This window comes from Vicugna pacos, chromosome 22, assembly GCF_048564905.1.
Source record: "Vicugna pacos chromosome 22, VicPac4, whole genome shotgun sequence".
NCBI classification, from domain to species: Eukaryota; Metazoa; Chordata; class Mammalia; order Artiodactyla; family Camelidae; genus Vicugna; species Vicugna pacos.
Window position 1 is genome coordinate 31608088 of NC_133008.1, and position 12389 is coordinate 31620476.

The 12389-nt window shown below is 60.9% G+C and overlaps 1 protein-coding gene and 1 long non-coding RNA gene across 2 annotated transcripts; one reads left to right on the forward strand and one right to left on the reverse strand.

Moving 5' to 3' along the window:
• Positions 1-372: 372 nt before the first annotated feature.
• LOC140688504 (uncharacterized) lies at positions 373-3748 on the reverse strand. Its single transcript, XR_012063243.1, has 3 exons — positions 3622-3748; positions 1589-1691; positions 373-992 (listed from the first exon to the last, which is right to left on the reverse strand). It is a non-coding gene; the product is annotated as an uncharacterized lncRNA (long non-coding RNA).
• On the forward strand, positions 2872-11365 carry ABHD17A (abhydrolase domain containing 17A, depalmitoylase). The gene is made up of 5 exons (XM_072948070.1): positions 2872-3014; positions 6405-6941; positions 8150-8344; positions 10634-10813; positions 10892-11365. The coding sequence occupies exons 2-5, from the start codon at positions 6610-6612 to the stop codon at positions 11115-11117; spliced, it is 933 nt and encodes a 310-aa protein (XP_072804171.1). The 5' UTR covers positions 2872-3014; positions 6405-6609; the 3' UTR covers positions 11118-11365.
• Positions 11366-12389: the final 1024 nt, after the last annotated feature.

The window sequence follows — 12389 nt, forward strand, 5'->3', positions numbered from 1 at the left end:
TAGAAAACAAACTTACGGTTACTAGAGGGAAAGTGGGGTGGGAGGGATAAATTAAGAGTTTGGGTTTAACAGATACAAACTGCTGTATATAAAGCAGATAAACAACAAAGTCCTAGTGAGTAGCACTATACACTATATTCAACATCTTGTAACAACCTATAATGGAAAAGAACATGAAAAAGAATGTATACATGTATAACCAGATTACGCTGCTGTACACCAGAAACTAACACAACATTGTAAAGCAATTATACTTTAATTATTAACAACAACAGCAACAACAGTCAACCATGATCTTTTAATCCAGTCTCCTCTCGCCACTCTGAGGCTATTTTTCTCTTTTCACTTTTGGAAATAAGGCAGGGATGGACATCTATGGACAGAACGTGAAGCTTTCACCATACTATTAACTTAGATTTTTAGAAGAATTCCTTCTTTCCTCTCTTCCTACGTCTCTTCTTCAAACATTTATTGAGTGCCTACTGAATGCTAAGCCCCAAGCTGGGCGTCAGGACACAGCTGGGAACAGAAAGGACACAGATACCCATGCCTTTCCTCTTGGCGCTCACAGACTAGCCTGTTGCTTCTAGAACTTTCCCTGATGGATTTATTCTCCATCGGTGCCATCCCAGATAGCAGCAGCCAGCCCCACTTGGCTTGTGGGCACTTGAAATGAGCCCATTGCAACTGGAGAAGTGAAATTTAAATCTTATTTAGTCAACTCATTCAAATTTAAATAGCCCTACGGGGCAGGGGTGGGGGTGTTGATGGCTTCCATATTGGACGATGTGGCTCCCGGTGGGAATACTTTTAAGACCATTGGTTCCTGTGGTCAAGTTATTTTCCTGATGGGTTGGGTGTCTCAGGTCAGGAGAGAAGGAAAAGCACAATGTCCCACCGGCCTGAGGTATGTGCTGGTGGCACCCAAATGCTCATGGAGCCTCCGTCCATCCTCCTGAAAGCCTTCTTCTGGGTTAAGAATCCTCTTCCTCCTGTGTGTGTTGTGAACCCATTGTTCATTAGACAGCATGGAGGACAGCTGGGGACATAGTGGACAAGAGCCTGGGTCTCTGCCCCAAGGAGACTGGAGTTCATGAAATACAGGGAAGACAGATGATAACCAAGGAAACAATTCAATAAAATGACCAGATGGCAAGTTCTATGTTGGAAATAAATAGGGTGTGGTAGGGACTTTGGCTGGGAGTGCTCAGGGAGGGCTTTGTGAGGAGGTGATATTTGAGTGGGGTCCTGAAGATGAGGAGGAGTTGGCCATGTATCTATGTGGGTGCAGGGTACTCCAGGCAGGAGGCACAGCTCATGCAAAGGCCATGAGGTAGCAACAAACTTGGCAAGGCAAGCTTAACTAGGACAGAGAGGGCAGGGGCAAGTGAAGGCGGTGGGAGGAGAAGTAGGGAAAATGGGCCGGCAGCTTCAGGGCTATACCTAGCAGGAGCTTTGGAGGGGGGAGGAGAGAGGGGTCTTTTGAGACATTGGGGCATTCATCCTTCTAGAGCACACTCTGGTCAGTGGTGGAACTTGGTGAGGATGGAACAGGCCACATCTGAGCGGGGACTGAGCCTGTCCTCACCTCCTGGGCCCGCCGCCCCTCTGCAGTGTTCTCCTTGGGGATGTTGGTCCTGGTGGAGCTGGCTCTCCCAAGCGATGCAGCCACAGCTCAGGCCTTTTCCAGCCTAGAGGAAGAGAGGGAAGGGGTTAGGGAGGTTGCAGGCAGTCCTCTTCCTGCTCTGGTTCAAGGAAATTGGAAGGAGCCTAGCCTAGTTGTGACCTTTGGACCTCGGGAGAACAGCTGACACTGGGAGCCTTGACAGGGGCAGCAGAGGCAGGGGGACTCTGGGCACCCCTCGACAGCCCCTGGGCACACAGCTATGGGAGGTGGCAGCGGAGCCCTGCACCGGGGGCTGGAGGAACTGGCTGGAAACCAGCCCTGGGCAGTGTCCACCCCTGAGCCTGTGTTCTCTCCTGGCAGCTGTCCCTAGCAATGGGGCCCTTTGGCTTATCTGTGCAAATGAGGCCGAAGATTAGACTCCCTGGGGAGGAGAGGGGGCTGGGGCTTCCTACTAGGGGTGGGGCGGCTTTTGAGCTGGAATAGGCGTGCAGGCAGTGGAAGGGTGAGGCTGTCCTGCTAACTCACCAGCCTGCCTCAGGCTAGGCCCCTCTGCAGCCTTCCTGCCTCTGTCCCTGTCACTGGCCTCTGTGCCCAGCCTCAAAGAGGTTCCCGGGTCACCTTCGGCCACCCTCCCCACTGTGCTCCCAAGCCTCATCCTAATCCATCTCCTCTGCTCTCAGCTCTGTAAGAGCTGCCTCCCTCCCGGCGGTGTGAACTGAGCCAGTGTGACTAGGGTGAGCAGGGCGGGGCACTCGCCTTAGGACATTTAAGGAATACCAAAAAATTCAGCCAGTAAGACCCATAATATTTTAATGCATTAGTAAAAAGCCAAAACCAGTGCAAAAGAATCCGTGATGAACGAAATAGCCAGATTTTAAATAAAGGCAGGATCACTTCCCTTACCCCAGTCAGGGGGCTGGTTTCAGTAAAATTTTGGTGCTTTTTTTTTAAGTAGTGCATTAAAATTTTTTTAATCTTGATAACTGAGTTTTATGGGATCCTGTAAATCTTGCTTCCCAGGATACTGCCTCACGTGCCTCACCCTGGTGCTGGCCCTGCAAGGAGTGAAGGAACGGTTCTGAATCTCCACTCCCGACAACCTGGGCTGGAACCTGAAGCCAGGGCCCCACCCACTCCACGATCGGTCCCGCCCACCGGACTAGCCCCGCCCCCATCCCGGCCCCGACCTCCGCCCGCTCGGCCCCCGTGCGCACCTGAGCGTCACTTCCGGGGCGGTGGCGGGAGTAAAGCTCACTTCCGCCCGCGGGGGAGCGGCGGCGGCGGCGCAGGAGAGCCGGCAGGGGCGCGGGGGGACCGACAGACGCACGGGCGGGCGGCCGGGAGCCATGGAGCGCGGCCCTGGGGCCGGGGGGCGCGGGCTGCGGCGGTGAGTGGCAGGCGGGGGGGCGCGGCGGCGCGGGTAGGTCTTGGTGCCTCCCTCGGCCGTTTGGGGAGCGGGCCGGGCCGCGAGGCCGGGCAGTCCGGCCAGACGTCCCCGAGACCCCGCACTCCCGGAGTGTCCGCCGTCCGGAGCGGGGGCCGCGGGACAGTGTCTCCGACTCTGGCAGAGCCCGGTCCGCCGTCCGTTCAGCCCTGCGACGTGGGGTGTGCGCCCGCCTCAGGGACGCGGCCCCGCCTTGGGGGAGTGCACCGTCCAAGCCGCGGACTCTGCCCCGGCCCCCGAACTTTCTCCCATCCGGACCCGGGCCCGCCGCAGCAGCCGGAGCCGAGCCCTGCTTCCTAAACGTCTCCAAGACATTTCTGCCCTTTCGCAGGCGTCCTCCGGCCGGCTGGGACACCGGGCCAGGTTTACAGTCCCATCTCCAGGCTTGAGCCAGAGAACATCCACGGCCCTTCACCCTTGGGGCCCGCGCCTACCCCGCGCCCAGGACTCCTCCAGGGCTCCCCGCTTCCCCCACGATGAAGTCCAGACTCTGTATCAGGGCTCACGGGCGCGGCCCAATCCAGCCTTTCTCCAGGACCAGGCCACTCACCTCTTCCTCCCAGTGTCCCTCTATCGCGGGACCCGCAGTGCCTCGAACTTGCTGTCACCTCTGGGGTTGGCCTGTGCTGTCCCTTCTGCCCCGCTCCCTGTCACCTGGCACTTTCCCTGCGTCTTTCAGACTGCATCTTCTTCCGGGCAGCTCCCCACCCCGACTGGCTGGGTGAGGTGCCGTCGCAGTCGTCCGTATGTAGGTCGTCCTGGAGTATTGTGATTGCCTGGTTCCTTGTTGGTCCTCTTGACACTGCCAGCCTGGCAGTGGGGTGCCCTTATCTGTGCTTGTGGACGGAATCGCTGGACTCCGGATGCCAGCGGCGCCTGCCAGTGAGTGAGGCACCTGGGAGTTCTCTGTCCAGTCTGAAGCCCGTCTCTCAGGGCACACTCAGTGACATCCCTAAAAGACAGTGGGAAGCCCCAGGGTTATGTGCCCTGAGATGAGACTGTCCTCCCTCCATCAGGCCTGGTAGACTGTAGCTTCCTCCTTTTCCCTTTGCCCCTGGTCCTTTGTCCATTCGTTCTGCCACCGTTAATTGAGCAAGCACAGCTGTCCTTCCCTCATGGAGTTTCTGTTTGGTTTGTGGGTGGGGTATGGTTGAACGTGTAAATATAAGCTGGAGAGACAGATCTGGAATCATGAGCGAGGGGGTGGGGCTGACTGTGTTTGAAAGGGCACTGGAAGGGAGATCTGAAGGGTGGCTGGGACGAGGGGCAAGGGCTGTCTGGTGAAACAAGGGGGACTGGGTGAGCTGCGGCTCTGAGGCAGGAGGGGGCAGTGTGGCTCGTCTGGGGAGAGCCGGGCACAAGATGAGTGAGGCTGAAGAGGGTGGCCGCAGGCCTGCTGCAGACTGGCAGGCTGTGGCGAGGAGTTGGGTGTCTGTCCTGAAAGTAGTGGGGTCACTGGGGCACTCCAAAAGGGAGACTGGGTGATCAGATTTGTGTTGTGAAAAGGTCTTTCGGCTGCTAAGGGGTGGATGGCCTGGAGTGGGTGATGGTGGCCAGGTGGCTACCAGTGAGGATGGAGACTAGGCATGTACCAGGTGTGGGTCGGGGGCAGAGGTAGGGTCAGCAGGCCTTGTGAAGGGTGGTCTGAGGGTGGAAGGAGGTGTCAAAGATGACATCCAGGTTTCCAGCTTGGTCAGTGGAACCTTGTCTACCTTGCTGTGACCGTTCATCCTCGGGTTGCCAGGGGCCTCCCACCTGCCCACTGGCTCTCACCAGCTCTTCGTCTCGAGACCAGCCTTCCCTGTGCCGCCCAAACTCCTGGAGCACCAGGGAGTGTCACCTGTTGGCACCTGGATCTCTTTGAGGATGTCTTGGAGCAGCCTCAGTTTGGAGGAGGGCATTTGGCGCACTGTGCAGTGTTGAGCAGTATCCCTGCCTCCCTCCTCAATGCTACTACACTCTTCTGTTCCCAGTCATCACCACTGGAAAAGTCCCCAGGCATTGGCAAGTGTCCCCACGGGCAAGTTCGCCTTCCTCTGAGAACCAGTATGATGGACTCTCCCTCTGAAAATACTTGCACGCAAAGTGCATATCCCACCTCAGAATCTGGGGACTCCTGGAGGCAATTGGTGTCCCCACCTTAGCTTTCATGGCCTCTCCCACTCCCCTCCGTGTGCCCCAATCCGGGTGACTGTGGGATGTGGCGTATCGTGGCCCTCGGTCTCCAGTCACAGGTCTGGAGGGAGCAGGTGTGTGTCTGGGCCTCAGACTGCTCTGACCTGCTCTGAATCTGAGTGTCCCTGGCCCGGTGGTTTTCAAAGGCTGTGGCCCCGAAACAGAACATTCTCAGGTGCTCTGCTGCCTGGAGCTGAGTTGTGAGTGTGCCCTCTCCCTCTTTCGGCCTGTAGGAAAAACGTGGTAAGCGAGTGGGTTTTGCTCAAACTTTTGTATTTCCTTCCAGTCTCTGTTGGCAGCTCCGTATTCGGTTGCTGTTGCTTTAGCAGTTTAGCTGTGGTCTGTTTCAGAGCATGTTTCACAACATTCTGCAAAAGGGAGAATGTCTGTTTTTCTCTGCCTCGTGGGGCCCTCCACTCACCCCTCATCTCATTTGCTCCCTCTGTGAGGTGAGTGGTGTCTGCATTGACAGATGAGGAAACTGAGGCCGCAGACCCTTAAGCTGGCAGAGCTGAAGGGAGCCCAGGCTCTGCGGCCTGGGCCTGGCCCCAGTGGGGGAGAGAGCCTTTGTCCAGGCGCAGCGGGTGTCCCCAGCCCCAGTGTGTCCTGCTTTTGTTTCCAAAGCCTTTGTTTGTTGTATTTCCTTTGCTTGGGCTCCTGTCTCCGGATGTCGCCGTCCTGCATCCTGCACGGGGCTGGTGGCTCTGTGAGCACTCTCCTGGGTCCCGGTGGTCAGCAGTCTGTCCTTGCCTTGGCTGAGCTGTGTCACCTGGGGGTGGCAGATGAGATGGGCCCCGGGGAGTCTGGACCAACTGTGTGGACAGAGGTGCGGGGGGGTGACAGGGTGTCCCTGGACCACAGGCGGGAGCTCTGTGGGGGACAGCTGGGTGCGTCGGGTCTGATAGCCCAGTGTAGCCTGCAGGCTGAAACTGGGCTGATGAGTGGGCTTAAATGGCAAGAGTTAGTGCCTGCAGGTAGAGGAAGAGTGGTAGCAGGCAGGGGCTTGGTCAGGTTTGGGTCCCACGAAGGTCACTCGGGAGGTGTTGGTGCCCAGGGAGGGCAGGCTGGGCCCAGAGGCCGGAGGCTGTGGGTAGAGTGGGCTGTGGGGAAGGCCAGGGCTCGGAGTCCATGAACCTGCATCTCACTGTCCCCCTGCAGGACTTCCCTCTGCACGACGTGGACACACGAGGCTGCCAGGCTCCCGAGCATTCGGCTTGGACCACGATGGGGCTGGGCTGCGGCCTCCTAACGGGGCTCTCATCTGGGGCGGTGGCCGGGGGTCGCCCTGCCCCCTGCCCGCGTCTCCGAGCACCCCCACCCCTCCCCGGCCGGGCGAGGTCTGCCCCGGGGCCCGGCGCCCGCCATGAACGGCCTGTCAGTGACCGAGCTCTGCTGCCTCTTCTGCTGCCCACCCTGCCCCGGCCGCATCGCCGCCAAGCTCGCATTCCTGCCTCCGGAGCCTACCTACTCGCTAGTGCCTGAGCCTGATCCCGGGCCCGGTGGGGCCGGGGCCGCCCCCTCGGGGACCCTACGGGCCTCAGCTGGCACCGCTGGGCGCTGGAAGCTCCACCTGCTGGAGCGCGCTGACTTCCAGTACAGCCAGCGCGAGCTGGACACCGTCGAGGTCTTCCTGACCAAGAGCAGCCGGGGCAACCGCATCTCCTGCATGTACGTGCGCTGCGTGCCTGGTGCCAGGTGAGCCTCGGGGCCGCCACGCGGACATGACCTGAGGGTGGAGGGTGGCGCCCGGGAGGCTCCTGGCCCTGGGTGTGCTCTGTCCTCAGAGCTCCTGTTCCAGCTGGTGGTGGCCCCCAGAGGGCCAGGGCTAGTGAAAGCCTGTCTGGTGGTGTGCGTGCCCCATGATTCTTCTTGCTGAAGGAAGGGGCAGCAGATGAGATCTGCCCATGAGGCCAGGTGCCCTTCCACAAGCAGCCCTCTGAGGGGCCCTCTCAGCACCCTGAGGCTTGGGGAGGTGGCTCCGAGTGCCACATCACCCCACCTGCTCGATGAGGAGCCGCCTGCTTCTGGGTCTCGGTGTTGACCTGCCCAGGGATGGTCTCCTGGGCCCTTGGTGCCTGCTGAGGCCTCGGCACCTGCTTTGGGGCAGGGGCACCTGAGGCCTGGCTGGTGGCTTGTGCCAAGTCTGATTTCTTGAGTTCCAAGGTGGGGCAGAGGGGGGCCTTCCTGATGCTTCTATCTTCAGACCAGGCTGGGTTCTGACTGCAGATCTGAGTCCAAAGGGCAAACTTCTACCTTCCGTCTGCACTGGGCTGGGCGGGGCCCGTGGTGCTGGAGGAAGAAGACTCTGGGAGGCCATCAGCTTGGATCCAGCCTGGTCTCTTGCTCTTGGCATGACCAACTCGCAGGGCTGCCACAGGACACAAGGCAGAAGTAAGGGCTGTGGTCATTCCCTGTCTAGGAAGAGCTGCACCGCTTTGAACAGGGATCAGCTTCATTCACTTGTCAGGGCTGGAGTAGGGGCCTGCTGTCAAGAGTGGGGGGCAGCCCTGCCGACAGAGAAGGCGCTGTCTCATTCTCTAGGAAGGTTCTGAGCAGTGGGCAACGTGCCTGCCATCCCTAGGGGCTGCCGGAGTCCCTCCAAAGGAATGTTCCAGAGGAGAGGCGGCTGCTGCCCACGGGGATATGTGTGATGGTCACTGTAGTTTGCCAAGTTCACGCAGAGGGGCCCACCTGTGCCAAGAATGTGACCAGTGGTCCCAGTGGCCCCCTTTCATGAGGGGAAGCCTGACACTCCGCTGGTCATCCCCTGTCTGAGGCCCACTGGGAGGAGCTGGGCCGCTGTTTGGCACAGGCAGCCTGTCCCCTCGTCAGGACTCCTGGGTGCTGGGCATGAAGAGCCCCTCCCTTGCCCTCTGACCTGTGCTTCCCCACCCCTGCCCAAGGTACACGGTGCTCTTCTCGCACGGCAACGCGGTGGACCTGGGCCAGATGAGCAGCTTCTACATCGGCCTGGGCACGCGCATCAACTGCAACATCTTCTCCTACGACTACTCGGGCTACGGCGTGAGCTCGGGTAAGCCCTCCGAGAAGAACCTCTACGCCGACATCGACGCCGCCTGGCAGGCCCTGCGCACCCGGTGAGCTCTGTGCTGGGGCTGGGGGGGGGGATGAGCGTTGCCTCACAGGTGATCTGCCCAGGTGGAACCTCTCACCTGGGGGAGGGAGGGAGCCCAGGCGGGTGGGCCTGCAGGAGAGGGAGCCTGTCTGCAGCCACCCTGGGCCGCAGGGCAAGGCCTGGCCTATGTTCTCTCTGCATGGTGATGGGTGGGCAGGCCTCAAGCCTTGCCTGGGCAGGGGAAGGGACAGGGCCTGACACTGTCCCCATTGGAGGCTCCACCTGAAGGGAGAATGAAGGGAGAAGAGTGGACAGAGGACGTGGGCCCCTCCCAGCCCAGGAGGGGGTGTGTGAGGTCTGTGTGAGAGGACTCAGGGGATCCCCGAGGATGTGGGAGCACTTGGTAGGGTGGGTGGGGCAGGGCCTCTGCATCAGGTGCTGCTTATGGATCGTGGCCTCATCCTGAGGGCAGGGCTCCTCTGGGCCTAGAAGGTTCACTTAGGCAGCTTGGTACCCAGCACAGCCCTGGTGGCTGATAGGTCAGCGAGCAGAGGCTGTGTCCTCCCCAGGCACGGTGTCCAGCACACACTGCAGGCCTTACTCAGTGCCATCGTGGTCTGGTCTGCACCTTCCCTGGACCCCACCGCCCTGATCATCCAGACCCTGGCAGCCCCCTTCCACCCTCGTGCTCGCTCACCGAGCACAGTGGCCCCACCTGAACCAGTGCGTGCGGTGTGGCCCCATGCCCCGTGCTGCTTAGAGGGACACCCACCCAGCCCCTGCCCCCCTGGAGGCTGCACCCTCTGCCTGCTCAGGGCTGGCTGCCCCATCTCCACCCTGCCCGGCCAGCTGACGCGACCAGCTCCTGCTGGGACCAAAGCCAACCTGCCCTGGGGAGGCGGGGGCCCTGGTTGCTATAGTGATGCCCCAGCAGTCCCTGATGCAGGCTCTGTGAGCAGGGTTCCCTGACACCACCCTGGCACTGGGGACCCATGCTTGGTGGCACGGTGCAGGTATGTGTCCACCCTTGGCTGCCTCAGCCTGTCCCCACTGGCTGGGGGTCACTGCAGAATCACACCTCACGAGGGACTGAGAGTTCTCTGAGCTCTGTCATCCATCTGTCTGTCCTGCTGCCAGCCTTGACCTCCAGGGAACTGGTTCCTCAGCCCCAGTAGCTGAGAAACATCAGGAGGGCAGGAGGATTGGGTCCAGGTTGTGACCAGGGCTGGGGAGGCCTGGAAGAAGAGCTGCACCATCTGGCACCTGTTGCGTTTGTCCCGGTGGAGACAGCCAGGTGGCAGCTGGGGGTCCCTGCCTGGAGCTGGGTGATAGGACTGGGCTGGGACTCGGCATAGCGATGCTCACAGCGAACCAGGGAGCCGGCCGGGGAGGAGCGGCCAGAGTAGTAGGCATGAAACCAGATGGCTCCCTGAGGCCTGGGGGTGTGTCTGGGGATTGGGGACAGAGGACAGGGACTGTGCACATGGCCCCTGGGTGGACAGGGCGATGGAGTCTGGCTGCCTAGGTGAGATACAGACCTTCCCTGGCTACTGAGGGGAGAGCCTCCTTTGGGATCAGGGTCATGGGTGTGTGGGAGGAAGGCCACAGAGGCCTCCTGCTCTGGAGGATGGTGAGTGGTCCTCATGTGGTCAGGAAGGGGCACGTGGTGTGGAGCTGGATCAGCCCTGCTGGTGTGGGGCTAGGAGAGCTTGGGGTGGCGAGTGGGGCCCAGGACCTTGCCACTAAGTAGGGAAGGAGCCCAGAGAAGGAGGTGGCGGCCACCCATTTTCCCTCAGGAGCCACTGTTCCTGCTCACCTGTGTTGTACTAACACCTCATTGGGTATAGGGGACACTGAGGGGTCACAAACTGGCTGAGACATCAGAGGACACAGCTGCCTCCAATCCCTAGGGCTTGCCAAGGGGGTAGATGAGGGTCGGGTGAGGGCTGCTGGGGGGAAGACGTGCCCCCTTCCAGTGCAACCACAAAGGGCTGTCCAATTCAGAACAGCAGGGACAGGAAGGCCCCAAGCAGGTGGCCCTGGTCAAGTGTGTGTAGGGGTTGGGGGTAGCTGGATGACCAGGAGGAGCGGGTGGGGCCCTTACAGGTGCACTGCCCAGGTGTGACCAAGTAGATACTGTCCAAGAAACGGCAGAGTGGGGCCGCTGTTGGCCAGCTCCCCTCACACCTGTCTGGGTCCTACCTCCCGTATTAGTCCTACGGCTTCGGTGCTGGGGGACGGCCCCAGGAGGGCGGGCAGTGGGAGGGGTGTGCACGCTGTGTCACGGCTGATCCTGCCCCCTCGCTGCCAGGTACGGCATCAGCCCGGACAGCATCGTCCTGTACGGGCAGAGCATTGGCACGGTGCCCACCGTGGACCTGGCTTCGCGCTATGAGTGCGCCGCTGTGGTGCTGCACTCACCCCTCACCTCGGGCATGCGCGTCGCCTTCCCAGACACCAAGAAGACCTACTGCTTCGACGCCTTCCCCAAGTGAGCATGGGGCGGGGCGGGGCGGGGCGGGGCCTCGGCGGGGTGGGACGCGGAGTCCTAATATGTCTCGCCTCGCAGCATCGAGAAGGTGTCCAAGATCACGTCGCCGGTGCTCATCATCCACGGCACGGAGGACGAGGTGATTGACTTTTCGCACGGGCTGGCGCTGTACGAGCGCTGCCCCAAGGCCGTGGAGCCTCTGTGGGTGGAGGGCGCCGGGCACAACGACATCGAGCTCTACAGCCAGTACCTGGAGCGCCTGCGCCGCTTCATCTCCCAGGAGCTGCCCGGCCAGCGTGCCTAACCTAGCGGCCGCCCAGCCGCGCCGGGACCTCAGCAATAAGGCGGCGCCCGGACCCTGCCCCGGTCCCGGGGGCTGCATGTGAACCCCTGGGTGCCCCACGCCCTCGAGGCAGCCGGCAGGTAGGGGTCGGGACCTACCCCAGCCCAGGGGACGTGGACAATGTACAGGTGACGGAGCTATGCTCTTATTTCCTTTTGGAAGCAAAACGAGGAAGAACGTGAAAACAAATTAAAGATTTAAAATTTTAAGTTTCCTCTCCTTTTCACGGCGCGTGCTTTCCCTGGGGCTCAGCCAGCCCGAAGAGCAGCCCGGGCTTTGTCCCCAGTCCCTCAGCAAAGTTCATCACAATTGTAGATGTCAGCTCACCCTCTGCAGAAGATGGGTGGGGTTCGGGTCCTTGGGGCTGCCGATTGTCTGAGTGGTGATGGAGGGGCGACAGCTTTCGAATCCAGGACCCTGCCTGCTCATAGGGCTTGCCTGGGGAGGTTGATGGGCTCCCTGTTTTCAAGACGACCCTGGGGTTGGGAGTGGCCGCAGCAGGTCTAGGCTGGGCCTGCTCTGGGGCCCCAGTGAGGCATTCTTCCCTACCCATGTAGTAGATGGGGACGCTGTGTAGTCTTAGGGCTGCCCTTCCCGTCGGTGACGCCCCTGCACAGAAAGTCAAGAGGGTCTTTGCAGCGAGGGTGCTTGGGTCCAGGGGAGGGCAGTGGCAGGTACGAGGCCCTGTGGGGTCTCCCCAGGAATGGGGATCCATCCTGGGGCTGGGGTCATAAGGATCCCTCCTGCAAGACGCCACGGGGCCTTCGTTTGAGCTGTGTTCAACTCCCGGGGTGCTCTTGAAGACAGGGGTGGCATGGGTCTCCCCAGACACTTGGCGGACGCCAGGTCCCTAGAATACCCTCTGCGACCTACAAGGGCAGTGCTTTAGAGTGCGGAAGGCCTCAGAGACGGTGACCTGTCATCCGTTTGGAGGTCGGGCGGCGGCTTGGCGTGTGTGGTGGCACTAGGCAGTGGCGAGGACAGGACCCAGAGCTGCTTTCGCGTTTGCCCCTCTGGGTCTGCGGCCCCTTTAAGAGGGGGAGGTGCTTCGGCCTGGGGGCGGGGACGACGCCTAGGGGCGCAGCGGGGGCGGAAGCGGAAGTGGAGGGGCGCGCGCACGGCAGCCGTGGCGGGCAGCGGAGCGCGAGGAGGCCGGGGCCTCGGCGGTAAGTGGCGGCGGCTCGCACCCGGGCCGGCCGGCCCTGCCCTTGCCGCCGCCCGGCCGTGGGGCGC

Coding starts and splice junctions, on each gene's coding strand:
- ABHD17A (XM_072948070.1), top strand. CDS start 6,610: ATGAACGGCCTGTCAGTGACCGAGCTCTGCTGCCTCTTCTGCTGCCCA. Junction 6,942..8,149: donor CGCTGCGTGCCTGGTGCCAG/GTGAGCCTCGGG, acceptor CCCCTGCCCAAG/GTACACGGTGCTCTTCTCGC. Junction 8,345..10,633: donor TGGCAGGCCCTGCGCACCCG/GTGAGCTCTGTG, acceptor CCTCGCTGCCAG/GTACGGCATCAGCCCGGACA.